Raw genomic sequence first — 20,335 nt, 5'->3', positions numbered from 1 at the left:
GGGGGAGCTGCCAGCAGCAGGCAGGCAGGCACCGGGCGAGCGCATATACACACACACGCGCGGCAGTGAGAGGCTGCTAGGGTATTGTTATCATTGTGCTTCAGCGGAGGGTTTTGCGTGCAGGGGGAGGGGTGGAGGGAGGAGAAGAAAGAGGGAGAAAGTGCGGGGCGAGCATGCAGCTGGGCTGGAGCAGCGGCGGTGCTGGCGTGCCCGGGCTGAGGCGCTGAGAGGAGCGGCCTGCCCGAGCTCGCTGGGGGGCACCGGCGGGAGGAGCAAGGCGGGCACGATCCACGCGTGGGGAACGCAGCCAGACGAAGAAAGCCGCCGCCGCACCGGCCTCGCAGCAGCGACTACTTATTTCTTATCTCTCAGCCTTTTGTTCGCCCATCCTCCTCCTCCTCCTCTTCCCTGCCCACTCTCTGCACCGCGGAGGGGGCTCGGCAGAGAGAAAAGCATCCTGACCCAGAGCTGAGTTTCACGGGTCCTCCGCCCCTTTTCTCTCGCTCTGTCTCCGTCTCTCTCTTCCCTCACTGCATCGCTGCCTATGAGCTAGAGCAGGAGCCAGCGCCGCGGCAGCCGGCTTCGTCAGGCGGGGGCAGACGCCGTCCGCAGCCCCCGGCAGCTCCTGCTGCCTGACCCTACCCACTCTTCCACTCGCCCCGCTCCGAGGGCTCCAGACACGCTCCGGGACTGCTGGGGGCCGCCCTGCTGCTGCCCCTCCTCGCCTCCATGTGCCGGATAGCGGGAACGCCGCCGCGGATCCTGCCGCCGCTGGCGCTGATGCTGCTGGCGGCCCTGCAGCAGGTAAGCACCGCCGGCGGGGAGCGGGGCCGGGCTGCGTCTCTTTGTTCCCGTGCGGGCGGCGGTGTCTGGGGAAGGCGGGAGTGCTGGGAGGGGGGGAAGGGTCGGCCGCCGAGGTGGGGGTCTCGGGAAAAGAAATGAGGCAGTCACTGCTGCCCCTGCGGACGGGGTGCCTCGGAGCGGCTTGTGGCCGCTTGTGTGGAGCCACCTGCTCGGGGCAGCCCCGCCGCCGGGCAGAGAGGAGCTGGTGCCCGTGATCGGCTGAGAAGGAGTGGGGAGTCCCTGGGACAGGAAGGCTGGCAGCGGCGCCGTTGTAAGGGGGCGCGGGTTTCCCCGTTAGCTCCTGGGGAGAGCAGGTGCCTGGGAACGGGGATGGAGACGGGAGGTGCCCAGTGGTCTCGGCCAGCAGGAGGATGGGACCTCGGCCCTGTGATGAGAGCGGGAGACAAAGTAGCGGAGTGGGGAGACAGTAGACATCATCCCGTAGGGAAGGGAGGGGCAGAGGTGCCAGAAAGATGCCGGGCATGGGGCAACCCCACACCCCTCCTTCGGGCGGCTGCGGGCCGGGGGGAACAGCAGCTGCTGCGGGCCGCGCCTCGGCCACCCCCGGCTCTCGTGCCTGCTAATCCCTTCCCGGGAAGAATTTAATCAGCCTGCGCCTGGGCGCCGGGCTTCCCCACCCCCTGTCGTTAACGGGAATTTCCATTGGGACAGGCTTGGGTTCCGAAGTGTTCAATTCATTATGCTCAAAGTCCTGCTACTGCCTTCCCCCGGCGGCCTCGCCGGGGCGGCCCAGGGGGGCTACCTGCCTAGCCCGAACGTCGGGGTCCCGGGCAGGCGACTGCGGGGCAGCGCCGGGAACCGCCGGTCGAGGTGCCCTGAGAACTCTCTTCGTGGAGAAAGTAGGGGTCTGCGGTCCGCCCCCTTTGCGATTGGGCGTCTGGGGGGAAATGAGACTGACGGGACGCTGGGAGGGAGGACGGGAACGACAAAATGGATCCTGGTTAGGGCAGCGAGGGCAGTGCTTGGGGACAGTGGTCGGGCTGGTCTCCCCTCAGGCGGCGGGGCTGGCTCAGGCCTCCGGCAGCGCGAGGGGTCCAAGCGCGGAGCTGACGGTGGGGGTGGGGGGAGACGAGTGGAGGCCAGCAGTTGGGGGCGGGGGGGGGTGGAGGTCTCCTCTCGCTTTGTACTCGCTGCGCTCGTATCCGGCGCGGTGGAGAGGGCGGTAAGTCTGAGGGACAGATGGCGCAGATCATCGCCTCTTAATGGTATTTACGGTTGAGGCATTTCTGTCGGGCCCGGGGACGGGGTGCTGGGGCGGGCGGCCCCGCCGCGCCTGGAGCGGCTGGCGCAGGGCAGGGGGGCGGCGGCAGCCACTGTCCATGGTGCAGCGCACCCGCTGCCCCCGCCCGCCCCGCCGCCTCCGCCGCAGCGGAGGCAGGAGGAGCCCGCTCGGCCTCCTCCCGGCGGCTCTTTCCCCTCTCTCTTGGCATCCTGGCCTCTCACGGGGTTCTCGGGCGCATGAATCCTTCCCTGCAGTTTCTGAGCCGCTTTGGGGACAGGCGAGAGAGGTGCTGAAACCGAGTTTCTTTCACGGCAGCCGGGGATTTTCCTTGAGTCTTAAGAGGACGCGGGGCTGACTGGCGTGACACAGGAGTGTCCGCTCTTCTCCATGTGAAGGGGGAGGCCACCCTGTTCAGAAACTTGTGATAAGCCACTTAGAGGCTGCCCTTGTGTTGGTTAGGTTTTGAATGTTGTTTTGTTGTTGTCATCTTGGGGGTTTTTTTTGTACTTTTTTTTTTTTGTCTTTTTTTTTTGTTCAGTTTTTGCTTTTTTCCCATCTCTAAATGCAGCTCTAAAGATGTAGCTTCGCTTTTTTTTCCCACCAAGTCTTTTATATGTGCTTTCAGTTCTGTTTAGTCTTCCTATCTCAGTAAATCTTTATAGCACAAATTCTGCAGTGAGCTTTTATACCATCTTTTTTTATTTTCTACCCAGAGCAGGTTTGAAATTAAAGCACAAGCTATGAATTAAAGACAGGAACTAGCTGTGTTGCTTTTTTGTATCAGTGTCACTGGCATGTTACGGTTGGGGAATCCAATTTCCCCCTTGTTTGGGTATCCGTTATATCAGGTTAGGGTTGATTTTTAATAGTGTGTAACAAAATTGGAAATTGAGTATGAAATCAGATTTATAGACTGATGTCTATACAACACTTTAATATTAAAAGCTTGTTTGTGGGTTTTTTTTTTTCCCCTTTCTTACCTGCATACTGTAAAGAACCCTCAGAAGCTAGATGCAATGCTAACTTCCTCCACCCTGTCATCATACCTGCTACTTTTGGTTTGTAGAAGGTTATCAGTATCAGATTCTTTTGAAATATTGAACTTGTTTTTTCCTCTCCCCAACACAAGAGTTGGCTACCTTTATTTTATGGAGTAATTGGACACTTCATTATTCATCACTGATGTAAAAAAACTGTCATTGAAAGACTGTAACTGGAAGCAGGTTTTAAAGCAGATCTGTGGGTGCTCTTTATGGTCAGGAAATAAGGCTTTAGATTTTTGGCAATTTTTGACGTAAGAGAATGGAAGCTGCATTTCATTTTACTAGTTAACACATCAATATGAAGTCTAGGAAGTATTGTGTGGAAAAATGTGTCAGAAGAGAGGGTGAAAGGAGTCAGGTTAGCTTTTTCTGGTCAAAACAACAGTACTAGTTTTGAAACTGGGATAACAGAATTGAAGAAGCAATGGGAAAGCTAGCGTGAGCTTACAGGACTAAAGCTACTGTTAGAAATGACCTGGAAAGAGTAAAATGAAGTGCTCAAAAAGGGAATACTTTTTTTTTTAGTGTATAAGGTCATTGGATCACTCTTTGGATATTTCCAATTTTTAAATAAGAAACAAGTAAACAATAAAATAATTTTAGTGCCTTCCATGCCTAGGTGACATCAAATTACGATGACTAAGGACTTAAGTTATTACCCTCTGCAGCCAGTTTTGATCTTATTCCAGGTCTTGGTGAATGTATCCAGGTGATAAAACTACTACCTTAAATGACACTTCTGTTAAGCAGCCTCCACTGAGAATCTGGTGATGGCGTTTCTTGCCAGCTGCACACTGCTCATAGTCAACCCCAGCAGCAGTTGCTGACAGAATCAGTGGTGAGGCATATGAATGCGGTTTTGTGCAAAAGTGGCAAATCTCATATTGTGGGTGCATCTTCTGTCTCTCATAATACACCTGCATCTTAGATTTTTTTTTTTTAAAGTCTCTGTTTAAGTAATATAGTAAATATGTGTTTGTGTAAGCACAAAAATGAGGGTTTTGGTGTCTAACAAATCAGACTCCAACATCGTTAACTTTTTTTAAGGTGAACTGCATGCATTTGAGAATGCTTTCCACAGCCCCAGAACAGGAGAGTTAAGTGAGTGGCTCAGGGTATTAGGATGTGGATATTTCTGTTCTGGTTTTGCTTTGTCTTCAAATAATCTATATGAGAAGTTAAATCTGTCAGGGTATTGCAGCAAAGAGCTCTCTAATCCTTGTCTGTCTGGTCTAGGTGATAGTGATACCACTGACACATCCTTAAAATTCAGATAATTGCAGAACTGAGGGAGGGAAAAAAAAATCTCTTTGACTATTAAGCTGGATATACTAATTTAAAATTTATTTTGTGAAAATACTGTTTTTAAAAACTGCTTTTTATACTCATTACAGAACAGATAAGGTTATTTGAGAGTTAATTTTAAGAATTTAAATAATTGGCTGACAAAACAGATAATTTTGTGTATTAAAGTTCTGATTATCTATCCAGATGACATAACAAGCTCAGAAATATGTATGGTACTGATGTAACAAAGTGTATATTTTCTTCTATTGTCAAGTTATGTCTTTTTAATAGCTGTTTTGTGTTTTCTGGAAAGCCTTCTAATGCTATCTCTGTGGGTAGTACTGCTACCTAGGCATGCAACTTAATATACTAGAATGGTGAATTTATAGGTTTTTATGGTATCATTTTATAAAGCATTGTTTGGAATTATGATAGTTTTGAACCATGTCTAGTTGAGAATGTGTAATTCAAAAATTTCCCATCTATTGTTTCTATTTCTACTCCCAGAAGCTGGAGGAACTCCCAGAAACATCACTGGAAGAAACCTGTCGTGTCCCATCTTTATTAGCTTCAATGACTCTTTCATGTCAATAATTTTTTTTTTTTTTTTTTTATAACAAACACTGTAAGACACAATACAATTTATTTGTGACAAGTGCATGTGTGTATTTAAAAATAGCTTGAGGAAGCTGTGAGTGAAGATATTTTTACTCAATACAGACAGTCTTGTGTAAGGGACTTCTTGTCATGTGGTAAAGGACAGGAATTATTGAATGGCTTTTCTTGCCTGAGTAAGAGGATCATTTACCAGTTAAGCTCTCTTTTTGTCTCACTGTTTTTGTAAATGCTTTGTTTGTTTTTAAAAAAAAGGTTAGAAAAATCTACAATAGTTTCAGCAGTTCACTAGTGTTCCCATTAGGATGCAAATTTAATTTATTTCAGATAATATACAGGTACAAACACGAGTTTGTTCCACAAAGGCTGTGCAACCTTTAATGCATTTTCATTTTAAATTGCTTTTTGTTACACAGCATAGGAGGAACCCATAGTGTCTATAGTGAGTATGCTGTGTACTTGCACCAACCCAGTGACACTAGTTGTGCATAGGATGCAATAGGATATATCAGTGACAGAGAATGATGAAGGGAGCAGGAATACTTAATGTCTTTTGCAATAGTTTATTATAATAGCACTTCTCCTCACCCACCCCTGAACTGAGACTCACTGGTTGTCTCACTTAATACTTGAATATGTAGAGGTGAGTCTTGAGAGGAAAAAAGGTGTTGTATGTTACTGCAGGATGAGTTTAGAGGGGGATTTGTATTTTGCCAAGTGTGTTCGTATCTTGTGATTGATCTGAGAGAGACCTTTTTCACCTGGGCTTCGAGCCATGCTGCTGTTCACCTTGAGAGGTGTATAAGCAAATTGGTTGATTTCATCCTGCAGTTCTCACTGAAAGATCATGGGAGCTCTCTCTGACTAAAAAAGAGGAAATTAATCTTTCTATTTTTAAATGGCTCATGAAAACAGATACGGGATCAACAGTTTCCAAGGTGGAAGGTATATTGTGGCCAAATCTGTTCAACATTTCACTTAAAGTTATTTGGTTTTATTCAGTAATCATATATTTAATTAAATATCTTGTTTCCAAAAGGCACGTTTATCCCCTCCTCTAGGCACTCGTTGACATATTTAAAAAATATATTTTTACGAACAGACTCCTCCAGGGACTCCTCCATTCCTTATAATTAGCATATAATTATCACTCAGCAGCTGAAGACATAGTTAAAATTTTGTGATCCCCCAAAAGAGTTCTTCCAGATAGGTCTTGCAAGGCCTCCCCTGAAGGTCGGGAAAATGCAGCATCCTCCTCTGTGCATTAGCAGCACTTTTCATAGGCAGAGATGTTCAACAGGAGCAATGCAATAGCCATCATCAAATCAGAGGGAGGATGCATAGTTGAAATTTTAAGATGTTCTCCTCTGGTAGGAGCCATGGCTTGTCTGGAGAAGTACATGTCTTGGAAGATGCAGCACTCCATGTTCATCTAGTTGATGGAAAGGAAAAACCTGAACTGGATTATGATTTTGTACTATCTGAGTTTTACCAAATAAATGTTTTGTGTTTAATAAAGCAAATTAACATTGATTTTCAGTTGGGATTAACAGAGTAGGCTACGAATCCAATTTGTGAGACTCACTAATTTGTAAAGCTATGGTAACCTGTGGTAACCAGCAGTACTTTAAGGCAACTCATTTTAAACCCAATGGTAGCATAAAAAAGGATGAGTGTCAGGAGGATAGAGCCAGGCTGTTCTCAAGTGATAGGACAAGGGACAATGAGTACAAGCTGGAATATGAGAGGTTCCAAAGAAACACAAGGAAAAACTACTCCACTGTGAGGTGATGGAGCACTGGAACAGGCTGCCCAGACAGGTTGTCGAGTCCCCTTTTCTGGAGACATTCAAAACCCACCCGAATGAATTTCTGTATGACCTACTCTAGGTGGTCCTGCTCTGGCAGGGGGAGTAGACTAGATGATCTTTTGAGGTCCTTTCCAGCCCTTGAGATTCTGTGATAGCATTTGGGAGCATTAAATGTTGGAGTGAGAAACTGGATTTTCTGATCTAAAATCTCCTGACTTGTAAAGTAGAACACTAATTAGAAGAGGGCATAAGGAAAGCCCTTTGTAGTGTAACTGAATGACTTCTGGAAGGAAGTAGCGTGGCACTCGCTTTGGAAACTTGGTTTCTAGAACTATTTGAATGAAAGGCACTTTTTTCCAGTTGCAGTCTGCAGTTGAAAACAAATTGTACTTGACTACATTTGCTGGACTACTGAGTACTATGAGAGTTTAAACCACTGCAGCTCTTTTCAGCAAATCAGAGATTAAGGGGTTGCTGAATATTTCCAAGTTCAGCATGTAACGTTTCAGAGAGGTATCTATCATGCTGCTTATATATCCTTCTACTTACTACCATAAGGCATACAAACTTGTCATAAAATAAGACCCACCTTGTACACCTTATCCCACCGTATCAGGTGATGTATGTATACAAAACTGAAAATGAATGAAATGATCCCTGGAGTTAACAAAGTTATGCATGAGTGTTGAGTACCATCTTGGCCTTTAAATTAATGAGGAAACACCCAGTCTTTAAACACAGTCACAAATGTTTCTGCATTCTGTGCTTAAGTTGAATATTACTGTCATAATGGCAAATTAATGTTGGTTATTAAGGAAGCAGAGCTCAAATATCCCATTCCTGCTCTGTCAGACATATAATTATGTCAGACGTTTCGAGCTTTGCACAATAATGCCCTGTGAATTGGCTGGACTTGGCTGAACTACCAGCTGTACTATGTCCAATTATAACTTGATAATATCGTATTTTCTCTGATGCTGGTTACCCCTCTGTTTCTCATTTCATGACAGGCTTATTTTCCTAGAGGAGTAAGCGACATTGAACATAGAAGAAAGCAGTCTTTCAAAAATAACTTCCCTTGCATTTTGGTACAATCAATAGTAAGAAATCTAATGTTGTAGTACGTGCAGATGCAAACAGTGGAAAGAGAGACACTGATATTTCAGATTAACAGCTACTCCAGTGGTGTATGACATATATGGAGAGAATAAATCATCGCTGCTTAAAAGCTGTGTTTAAGAGTCCAATTCTGCAAATTTAGGATGCATGTTGTGATACAAAATTTCTTCAATAGTCATGTGGTGAGTCTGCATTTTTAAATAGACATTTCTTTACAGAATTGCATTCTAAATGTGGTTACCTTTTAGAAAGTCTGGAAATTGTAATAAGACATTAGTCCAGAACTGTCATAACTAGTGAAGCAATCCTGTCTGGCTGTACTTGTGTTTTAATTTACAATCTTTTCACAAGTGTGAAGCTTGTGCTGTTGGAAGACACTTACTGGTGACGTTTAGAAAAAGATGTAAACACAAATCCTTTAGGATTATGAAGCTGAGATTGTCAACAAGTTGTTATTTGTCTGTTTGTTTTGTTTCTTTTTTTTATTGAGTTGGAATACAACATTGAAATTAAACCATAGGTTTTTAGACACCTGGATTTCTAGAACAGACATTAAGTAACTGAGGGACGCAAAGTATGAAAACTACAGACTTAGCTGACCTAAGTATATTGAAATGGCCAATTCTTTTAATGGATTGAAAAACAACTTTGAGTTATGACTTGTAATTTACATCAGGTTGCTTTATAATTGCAATTTGCCTACTGCATTTAACTTGAGATCAACAGTACTGAGTTTGTATGTGTGATCAGACCTCTCGTTTGACTAGGTGTTAGCTCTCCAGCATCTGGAGATAGTAATGCTTGTTATGAATTTTGCAGTTAAAAATGACTAAACAAGCCATAAAAGATGAGGAAAGTTGAGTAGTTTTTTTTAATAGTAACATTACCTTACTTTAGCAAAGTCTGTTAGTACTTGAGAATTTTCCAAGTGCTGAGCTTGTTCAAAGCTTTGTAATTCTGCTAAGTAGGTTTCATATGAGCACAAGCTAAGGTAATTGCTTTCCGTCTTAAAAGATAGTTTCTAAAGTAGTGTCTGGTAGATGAATGTGCAAGTAATATTATCTTATGTTTGAAATAGTCCTGGGTATTGTACTAATCACACAAAATCCTGTAAATTGCAGCAACATGGCCCATAATCTTCACTAGCTTTCCCTTTTTGCCCCAGATAAGGGGATACAAATATTTCAGCATCCTCTTTCTCTTAGAGTTAAAATTGTTTAAGTCTTGCAGTGCTCTTAGACTGAACTTGATATGACCTAGAGTGTCTGAAGCTACAACTTCTACTTAATTCAAAGTGCTTAACATAGGGTGATTAAGGATTGCTGAAAATTTGAATTCTTCCTTCCCTTGTGTTTTTATTCTCAAACAATCTTTACAAAGGGCTGTTTTTGGAGAGCAGAGTACAGTCTTTTGTTTCCAGATAAAATTGATGGCTGCAAATGAAAGAATAAAGAAGGCTCTCTATTCATGTCCCCCAGCCTTTGTTTCAGTGGGCATTGTTTCAGTTTATAAGAGCTGTTTAGTACATATAGATTGCTAGAAAGGCTGAAAGATTCCCAGGGCATCAGTGCAGACTTGTTAAAAATCCTGCTATCTCCTCAGCTTCCCTCCCAGGATCTTTTTTGTTTCAAGGATACTATGAAAGGTTATTTTTTTAAACGTCTTTTTTTTTTTTTTTAAATCTTTATCACATTTGCTTTGAGGTCACCTTTTGTATGGTAGTTTAAACAAGTCTTACTGTTTTTTCTCCAAATTACAGAAATGTTACCAAGCTTGTGATTGGAGTTCCAAAGCTGAGGAAACTGTCTATTGAGATAATTTTTTTTTTTAATGTTTAAAAACTAAATGTGTAAATGCACTGCTGGAGCTTAACTACAGTTTCATGTTCCAGCTTTGCAGGTAGTATAGTCTCCTGGAAGCTTAAACTGTTTTCTGTTTACTTTCTTTTTAGACTTATAATAGAAACATTTTAAAGTACATAGGCATCTCATATACAATTATTTCTTTAGTACTTGAGTCACAATTAAACTCACACCACAGTTTAAGTTGACCAGTCACTTGATAATTACAAGTTCTATTACTGGTCACTTACCTAGATAGTGTATTAACTTGGAATTAGATGTTAATTTTTTTTTCTTGCTAGTGCAGGTGTTGGGCTGCTTAGTTAGGACTGTATTGATGCAAGTGCAAAGGCATGTATTAAGAGTGCCTCCTTGTATTAGCGATAAAGCTATTCTAATAGCGGCTGGCATGCTGAGCTTGGCCTTAACTGTCAACGGAGAGATGACACTGCTGCCCGATCCCTCTTCTCTTGTAGTTTGAGATGCTTCTGTCCCACATCTGGTCTAATGCTTTCTTTCCCTGAGGTTACTGTGGTAAACAGTTTTAATACTATCACCTCTTCTTTCTCCTTTCCCTTTCCCTTTCCCTTTCCCTTTCCCTTTCCCTTTCCCTTTCCCTTTCCCTTTCCCTTTCCCTTTCCCTTTCCCTTCCCTTCCCTTCCCTTCTTTGCCAAGTGTATGCAGACATGCTTATGTGGCCTTCAGTAGGTCTACTTGATGGACGCCCATCTGTGAATGTAAAAAGGAAAATCTAATTTAAGTCTTGATCGGATTTAGGTATGCTGTAGCAGCACAGTTGCTCGTGCTGTCGAAGACCACATACTGCATCTGGGCATGCACATAGATAGGCCTTTACTTGGCATGTAGGCGTGTTAGAGATTGTGCTAGGGCTCTTGCAAATTCTAGGATGTATCTGAGCCCAGGCTTGCATGGGAGGGAGTTTTGCCATGTATGGTCACTTAGCCACGTGTAAACTAAGCTGCTGTTTTGTGCAGCATTAATGCTAAAATGAGACAAAAAGAAGCCACTGAAAAGAAATCATAGTCCTTTGCCACAGAAAATTGTATAGTTTTGTCTTTTTTTTTTTTTCAGCTAGGCAACAGACTGCCCTGGAAACCAGCTTAGCCATCAGAAGTATCTTCTGAACATGGAACACTGCAGAACAAACAAGTTTCCAAATGCTGTATTGTATTTATTAATAAAAAGGCATTTATAAAACTTGCAGAATGTGATTTGAAGGGAAGCTTTAAGTGAGAGAACAAACAGTTTCAGTGGCTCAGCTCTTCCCTTGTGCAAATGTAATAATGAGCTGCCCTCCTTTTAACTTACTGTCCCTTTGAAAGAGGAGGAGAAGATTGCATGGCTTTATGTGAGATTGTTTGGCTTTATGTGCTATCTATTTGAATGCTAACACAAATACAAGTTCTTAAGTGTAGCATTTTATCTTAGTTTACTTGTACTGTGCAACCTCACATAGAAATACTCTAAATAAAGCATTTTAAATAAGTAGTTGAAATCTTCCCTCTCAAGTATATCTGGCTGTGAAAATGTTGCTGATGGGTTTTGCGCAACATTTATTTCCAGAGGAAGGAATGGTTTTGTTCCCTCTAAGATTCCCTTTCTGTCTTGATGGCTGCTTTAGTGGAAATGTTCAGTTGTCAGAAGAATCAAGATTGTGTATTATTTAGATCTTACTAGACAAGTGGGATTTGTTCCTTCCATTCCACTTATCAGAAAGATTAACCCTTTGCCCTCACACTTATAATTGCGGCCATTCAGTAACAAAGACACTGCTTGTACATGACAGCAGCAAAATGGAGTATGTGCCAACTGGAATGTTTCTCTGGTGAATGAGAGTTGAGAGTATTACATAAATTTTGTTTTGCGTTTCAGGCACCAATAAAGGCAACCTGTGAAGATCTGTCTTGCAAGACTGGATTTCCTGAAGATGTTCACAGTGCAGTGGTGTCAAGGAGTGTACATGGAGGACAGCCTCTTCTCAATGGTATGATTAGAAAAGATGTCACCATTTTTTAATTTCCTCTAGCTCTAAACATGAATCACTGTGGAGCATTTTCATCCTTAAATAGGGCATAAACTCTTGCAGGAAAAAACGTCAGCTGTTCTGTGATTATGTCCTGATTACTGTCACAGGACTTGGAAAATCTGTTGACATTAGCACATGCACCTCTGACCATAATTTGAAAATACTAGGTGTTGCAAACCTTCCCATGATCATCCACTAATTATCCTTCTCAGCACAGTATTGACACTCATGTTTCTTATTACCACTGACGATACGTATGCCGTCAGTCTTACACTTGGAGCCCATGCATGAATCATGAGGAGATAAAGAAAATTTATCTTCTGCTTTACATCTCCCATAGAAGTACAGCTCTTTGACCTAGTCTTAGTGCTCATGTTAATGCAGATATAGTTTCTTTACTGCTTTTTTCTTGGCAACCTGAGGAGAAATGTGTGGAAATCAAGACACAGGACAACAGCACAAGAGAGTGATTGCCTGCGAGCCGTTGGCCAGTGACCGCAGCACTACGGGCTCTGTGAGGAGCTGTGCCAAGAGAGGCAGGACAGGGTTAGTGCTGTCTCGTGGACAGTCTCTTGCCCTGGCACCTACCTGCATCTGAATGGCACAGTGCCCAGGCTGATGATGACCTGCTCCTGCGCTCGTGGCATGCTTGGCGAGTGCAAGCCCTTGTCTCTCTAGGGATGCACTGCAGTCAGTACATTTGTCTGTGGGTCATGCAGATTGGGAGTTTGGTTCATTGCTCTTTTTGTGTCTCTGTTTTTCAGGGACAGAATAGTCATCTATCTGTAAGATACAGAGGCATATGCTCTGAATCCATCCTATATTTCCCAGCCAGTTAAGTTTCAGTATACAAGTTTGTGGAAGTAGAACATTTTAAAAAATGTGCATTGATTTGGCTGTTTTCTGAACTGCTAACATTTTTTTCCCCTCATCTGATTTGGAAATTGGGAACTGTGTAAGAACATCAATTTTAAACAGTTTCAAATACATCTTAAATAAGGGCTAATTTAATTTGTTGTTTCTTTCACATATAAATATAGTTACACGAATAAAGAAACTAAAATGGAAAAAATTGTAATTAGTCTGCAAAACAAATGAAGTGAAAGCTGTAGTCTTGATTTTACATGCTGTGTGTAGCAGTCTCTCTTTAATTATATTTTACAGACCTGTTTTGTGATTTTTTTTTTTTTTAGAAGTATAATGGAAACTTTAATGTGGGGTGAATTGATTAGCTTTAGAGTATTCAAACTTGGGTTATTAAAGCTTTTTCAGTCTTTTATTAAAGGATGGCTTAGAAACTGACATATTAAAGTAAATGTTCTACCAATTGAGAAAGTAATAAAGAGAATTTTCCTTGCTTTCCCACCAAAAGGGAGTTAATAGATGATCCTACTATAAACTCCTGCAATAGCCATCAGCACTGAGAACTCCTTTAGTAGTTGATGCACAAATGCAGAGAGTGGCACGGAAACAAGGACAGAGGGCACAGTGGGCAAGTGCTTTCCAAAAGTGCCCCCTTGAACCTACTAAATGTTTGTTATTTATGCTGTCAGTTCATCTTAAAATGTAAATCATGCCAAGTTTTGACATCTACCCTGTCTTGTGAAAGCTGTCTTTGTGGAATCAAGACACCTTCAGCAATTTCCCCTCCGTTTATTTCCCTACCAACTGGGAACCACAGTGTACTGCCCACTAATTCTCTGTTGGCATTACTCAAGCAAATCTGATGAAATGACTGACTAGCCTTAACTGAGTCTAAACTGGTAACATAGGATGGCAGACAGACTTCCTTTCTCATTACTCACAGCATTCACACAGTGCTTTCCCTTACTTCTCAGAAGTGAGTGAAGCATGACTGTTGGTTTGTGCTTGAATGGTATTAAAATGCAGAGCATTTTAGGGAAGTAGGAACTGGAACAACTGTGTGAGGGGTACAGTATGTATCACATCAAATGACCTGGGGGAGGTTTTTTCCTACTACCGTTTCCTCAGCTGAATTACTGCAGTGGTTAATTCTTTTGAAAATTCTGACATGCTTAAAAGCATATAATTTTCTGGTTACACATAAACATATGGTCCGTCATTGCATAGCTTTGACTTAAATTTAATTAGACTGTCATTTTGAAATACTATTGTTGTCAAAACCCTATTTTCTGATTATTAAACTAGATTCAGATGATGCTGCAAGTTAAGTATAGTTGCATGACATTTACTTCTTAGGGGTAACCACGGACCTGATTCTGATAGCGGTTGCCTTGCTTAACTGCATGCTTATACTAGTGTGAATTCAGAAATGAGGTATGTAACTTTAAGCTTTCTATATGGTTTAGAAGTGAAAGCTTTTTCTTTGAGTTTGTGCATCAGTACTGCAAGCACAGAGGCATTATGGTCCTCTCAACTCTCTGCAAAATAATTCAAACCCAACTTGATGGTTTCTTGACAAGTCACTTCTTACAAGAAAATTGCCATGTGTTTTTTATCTGTCTTGTTCCTTTGTTTTTATCTTGCATAGTGGGGAAAAAGCTTATCTTAAGGTCTTCAGTTTCCATCTTAAAATAAAATTAAACTCATCATATGACTTCTTGATCTGTGCCTTTGTTACAGTAACACAGGATATCTGGTTTTTTTGAAGTAGTATTATAAGAAATCTTTACCTTTGAGTATGAGACAGGACTCTGCCATGCACTACCTGATGCTGTATATTCTGGAGAGGTTTGTCTTTATTTCCGTATTCAGGTGTTGCTTGCTTTTCAGGGATGGTTGAGCTTGTTTATATTGCATTTAAAAAAAGCCCCAAACTAGTCTTTAAAATTGATAATGACTTTGTTCATTGATATGGCTAGGATAGTAGGTCAGCATCTACTGATTTCTTATTTGTCACTACATGTTCGGTTAGTATCCGTGTGTTCAGCTGTCACAGTATGGGGAAAAAAATATGGAACAGCACATCCAGAATAACGGAAATGGGAGAAAAATCCCCCACGATTTATTAATGTTACTAGAGGGTAAGAAAGAGGAAGATAGCTGCCTTTGGTTTCAAGATGAAGAAGCCTTCCCTTTGTCAGGAACAGATGCAGTTAGTTGGGAAGGCAGAGCAAAAGAAGTTGGAAGTTACCCCTTTAGGAGGTCATGCCTGAGCAGTGTAGGAGGTAACCTGCAGTATAAGCTGTCCTGTTGCCTCTTTCTCACATGGCATCACTGGCTCCTGTGTTCCCCTCGTACAGACTTCATCAGTCATAGCCTTGGAGACTCTTCCAAGATGATGTCTTAGACTTTATTTTGCACAAAGTCTGGCAAGTGTTACTCAGGCCACTAGATGCATGTAAGCAAAAGGACTGTAGGCTTAGTTTTGAATTTATTTTTAATGTTTTACATCTTATTCCACTTGGTATCAGTCACTTCAGTGAAATTATGGTGATTTCTACAAAATTAGAAGAAACTTCATGCACGTCTGATAAATGACTTAGAACTGTGGAATTTTTTTGGGCCTCCAGTTCTTTTAGAATTTAATATACTTTGAAGTACTTTAGGACTTAAATGTTCCAACATATTAAAAAAGAAAATAAATCACATGCAAATAACTCATCAAGTAGAAGTAGATATCTAACACAGATGTACAGACAGAGTACTTAGGACTTGCTTCTGTAAATAAAGTGTAGTTGCTGTTGCAGGACCATACATAAAACGTAATACTTGGAGAAGAAGAGGTTAAGTTAAAGAGTGAGTTCTGTTTAATATATTAAATGCCCTTCCTTGTGCTGGTTTTATCGCAGTTTTGTAGCTCATCCAGGAGAAAGTACTTGTGGCAGTTTGATATGTATGTCCAGCCTGTTTATCTTATCTTTGTTCTATTTCCTGCAAATTTTAAGATTCAAGTAATGCATTTCTGCTAAAATCATTTACCTGAGAAGGTTACTTGAATGGTTATTTGCAGACTCATATCTTAAAGTTAGAAATTCTTATTCTGATAACTTATTTTACCTGTTTCTTATCTTTCAGAGAATTTAACATTGTCCTGTTACTAAATGCATGATTTTAGTTTCCTGCTAAACAAATTCATTGACTAGACAGGATTCTGAAATGTATCCTTCAAGCATTGTCTAGCTATAAAATATTTGTAAGCTCTTCGAGTTGCACAATGATAAAAAATGTTTTGGTGTTGATCACTGAGAAAAGCAGTGATTATGGATGAGTAACAGTGTAGTTTCATGAGCCATTTAAGTCAGAGTGAGCTGACAGCGATGCCAAGAGACGCGCTTAGGCCTTTCCTCTCCTTTGAGCCTAGTACCAAGTGCTCATGAAACTATAAAATGAACAGAGTTAGCCAATTTATCTGGGATAAACTGTCACTCCTTCAAGATCTTTCAAAAAAAAAAGATATATACTTAAACAGAGCTGTGATGTCCTTGCTGCATTTCCTCTTCAAGTAGTGAAATGCTTAGAAAATAATATTTGTTTGATGCTTTCAAACAAACTGAAGGACAAAACTTGATTTTGGTGTTCCTGTTGACTGACCTTGTAGTTTACCATTGAAAATACCAGTTGGTCTGAAACAATCCAGAAACGTGTTGATGGGAATTGCCTAAAAGTAACTGATGATTTTTCATTATATGGGACGTTACACGGTTGCTGTCTGTTCCATGGGGAAGTCACGCAGCTTTTTTTTGCTACCAGCAGTATTTTACCTTTTTACGTATAAAAGTGCCCATTGTTGGATAAGAATAATATTTTTTTAAAAAAAGTCATCATACTTCAATTTTAAGCCAGCAGCATATGTTTTAAGGCTTTTATCTCATTCCCTTCTACATACAACTCTTATACAATTGTATTCTTAATATGGTAGCGTGCACTGGTGGTTTTGATATTCCAGTACATATTAACAGTAGAGCTAGGGGAAGTATTTTTAGCAGAATCGTATTTTCCATGAGGGAAATTAATCTTTCCCCACACACAAAAAAATGAGCTTTTATTTCTTTTCTTCCATGAAAAAAAATAAAATGGTAAGTAACTACTTGGTTTGAAGTCTCCTTGCCTTAAGCAAAAAGACAAGTTGACAAGTTCCTTCCAGGCAGACAGCCAAAGAATCTCAGATGGATGGGGTCTCTCTATGAGCTGCTGGCAAGCTGGGGAGGAAAAAAAATCGATTCTTACCAGATGTTTGGGGTTTTTTTTCCTGAAATTGCCTTCCTATATACCCTCACTCCCTCCCCCCTCCAAAAAAAAAACCCCTAAACTGAAAACAGAACACCAGAAAAAAGCCCTTGAACAAAAAGAAACACCCAACCCCAAAACACCATACTTCTAGTTATTCTTTTAAGCCTTAGCGAGAGTGAGAATTTTTTTTTCAGAAGCTTATGTTGAGAATATATTTTAAATTTTTTCCCCAGCCCTGCTTTAGGAGGTTCATTTTTTCCCTCTTCCATGTAAAGCTGAGTAAATTTTAATGCCATTGCTTGGTGGTACTGTACCCTGTTGATTTATTTTATATTATAGTTGCATTTTGATTCTTAGTCTCTTACCTTTTTAATGCTTTTCCTCTTCTTTTCTGAAACAGCTTTCCTGTTTGTCCTCTCTCTGTACCCCATAGCATCTTAAATTCTGCTGTGTCATTGCGCTTACTATCCTGGATTGGAAAAGCTTCCTCTCTTTAACTACACAAGCAAAGTGCCTGTTCTATTTTGCCATGTTGTCTATTCATGTACCAAGTTCTTAAAGTATTCTCAGATACTTGTCTGCTGAAAATCAGCGCTTTCTTTTGCTGAAGCAAGCGATGACTTTTCCTGAGATGTGTTTTCCTTTTACTCCCTTTTCTTCACTCCTTAGTTAAACATAGAAACTATCCTAGAATACACATAATGTGTTCACCTAACTGAGCAATGGTATAATGTCTATTTGAATTGTGACTCCTTTTTTTCTCTCCAGTCTCTGTGAAGTGTTCTACAGCAGATTCATACATGGTATCTGATTTTACTATTTATTATTAAGCTACTGATTAAAGTTGTTATTTTCTCTTTACAAACTTGTATGTAGAACATTACATGCGTATAAACAGAGAGTAGCTCTAAATAGTGAAATTCACTGGTGTTTTGGACATGCGCAGAGAACACATTTTGGAAACGGAATTCCATTATCCCTCAGTGGACCCTAAAGCTGATATGAAATTGCAGTATTTGAACCAGTTTATGTAACTACTATCTAAGGATTTATCACTTGAGTTCTACATAAGAAGTTATTCTAAAAGAAACATATAAATATGTACTAAACAAAACGTTTCCTTTGATGGAATATTTGGATTAGAAGTAGAATGCATTTTGTAGTTAAAATAAATCCAAAATGTGCTGTTATAGAATTGTTTGGGTTGGAAGAGATCTTTATCTAGTCCAACCTCCCTGCAGTGATCAGGGACATCGTCCACTAGATTAGGTTACTCAGACCCCTATCCAATCTGACATTAAATGTTTACAGGGATGGGGTCTCTACCACCTTTCTGATACGCCTGTTCCAGTGCTTCACCACCCTCATTGTGAAAAAATATTCTTTATATCTAGTGTTGTAGTAGTGCAGGCAATATTCACTCAAAGACGCAGAGAGTCTAAGTAATGCACATGCAGAGACATACACAGGCAACATAGTACAACCACCAGAGTTGACTCAAAGCCACCCTTCCTTTGCTAGCTACCTCCTTATATGCTGCTTCTGCCCATGAGATCACCCAGGGCCCAATTGATTAACTTGCAGCACCTGTTTCTGAAGTAGCTTGCCAGCTGCATTAACTTATCCCTACCATCTTTATTCAAGCTGCCTGGTCCAAGCTACATCTGTGCCTACAATCTAGTTTGAATCTATCGTTTTTTAGTTTAAAACCATTACCCCTTGTCCTATTGCAACAGACTCTGCTATAAAGTTTGTATACATCTCTGATATAAGCCCCCTTTAAGTACTGAAAGGCCACAAGAAGATTTCCCTGGAGCCTTCTCCAGGCTGAACAATACCATCTCTTAGCTTGTCCTCACAGGAGAGGAGCACCAGCCTTCTGATCATCTTTATGGCCCTCCTCTGGACTTGCTTCGACAGGTTCATATATCCTCCTTGTGTTGTGGGTCTTCAGAGCTGGATGCAAGACTCCAGGTTGGGTCTCAGCAGAGTGCAGTAGATGGGGAGAATCACCTTCTTCCACCTGCTGGCGACACTACTTTGGATGCATCCCAGGATATGATTGGTGTTCTGGGCTGGAAGCACACATTGTTAATTCATGTCCAGTTTTTCATCTGCCAGTACCTCCCAAGTCCTTCCTGGCAGGGCTGCTTTTAACCCCTTCATCTGCTCCCCCCCATATTGATATAGGGGGGTTGTTGCAGCCCAGATGCAGGACCTTGCACTTGGCCTTGTTGAACCTCCTTAGGTTCACATGGGCCCACTTCTTGAGCTTGTCCATGTCTCTCTTATGGCATCTCATCTATCAGGTGGACAAATCACACCACTCAGCTTTATGTCATCTACAAACTTGCTGAGAGTGTACTCAATCCCACTGTGTCATTGATAAAGATCTTAAACAGTACTGGTCACAGTAGAGACCCCTAAGGGATAACACTTGACACTGATCTCCATGAGGACATCAAGCTATTGACCACTACCCTGTGGATGCTACCATCCATCCAATTCCTCATGCACCAAACAGTCTGTCCATCAGATCTATACCTCTCCAACTGAGAAGGATGTTGAGACACACTGTCAAAGACCTTACAGTGGGAGATACTGAGAAAGAGACTGAGACTCTTAAAGTGGGAGATACTTTGTTTCTCCAGTCCTTTCCTTGCAATACTTCCACTTGAGAGGTGTGGGAAGGGAGCTTGACAGGCAAAAAAACTGTTGGGTGCCTTAGCTGCCTTCTCATCAGTCGTTAGTTTGACAGTCTTGTTCATAGGCAGTGATACACTTTCTTTGACCTTCCTTTTCTGACTGACATACCTGTAGAATCCCTTCTTATTTTTTCTCTTCCTTGCCAAGTTCAGCTCTGTCTGTGCCTTGGCTTTCCTGACCCTGCTCATACACAACTGGGCAGTGTTCCTATAGTCTTCCCAAGATACCTGTGTCTGCTTGTACTGCCTTTTCATATCTTTCTTACCCTCTATTTTGACCAGGTCTTGACTCAGCCATGCTGGTCTCTTGCCTTCCTTTCCTGACTTCTCATACCTGGAGGCTGAGAGCTCTTGTGCTCTATAGAAAGCACCCTTAAAGATCCATCAGCTCTATTCTACCACTGAGGACAGTTTCTCAGGGGATCCATTTGTCCAACTCTTTGAATAACTAGAAATTTATTTTCTGAAAATTCAGGGCACTGACTTTATTCTTTGCCTGACCCATATCCATCAGGACTATGAACTCCACCACGACATTTTCACTGCATCCCATGTTGTGTCCAATCTTGACATCACTAATTACCTTATTTGTGTTGGTGACCACCAGGTCTACTATCGCATCTCCTCT

General features: G+C 41.7%; 1 protein-coding gene across 1 annotated transcript in view; it reads left to right on the top strand.

Annotated features, from left to right (window-relative positions):
* Positions 1–232: 232 nt before the first annotated feature.
* The window catches only part of CDH2 (cadherin 2), a 115,664-nt gene continuing 95,561 nt past the window's right edge, over positions 233–20,335 (top strand). Inside the window, exons 1-2 of the mRNA XM_061994700.1 lie at positions 233–804; positions 11,695–11,806. Of these exons, the coding sequence (XP_061850684.1) occupies positions 730–804; positions 11,695–11,806 (187 nt within the window). The 5' untranslated portion in view covers positions 233–729. The remainder of the gene's footprint in view (positions 805–11,694; positions 11,807–20,335) is intronic.

The sequence above is a fragment of the Colius striatus genome, chromosome 4 (genome assembly GCF_028858725.1).
Source record: "Colius striatus isolate bColStr4 chromosome 4, bColStr4.1.hap1, whole genome shotgun sequence".
NCBI lineage: Eukaryota > Metazoa > Chordata > Aves > Coliiformes > Coliidae > Colius > Colius striatus.
Note: the sequence above shows the minus strand (reverse complement) of the source record. Positions and strands in the feature narration are given on the sequence as shown.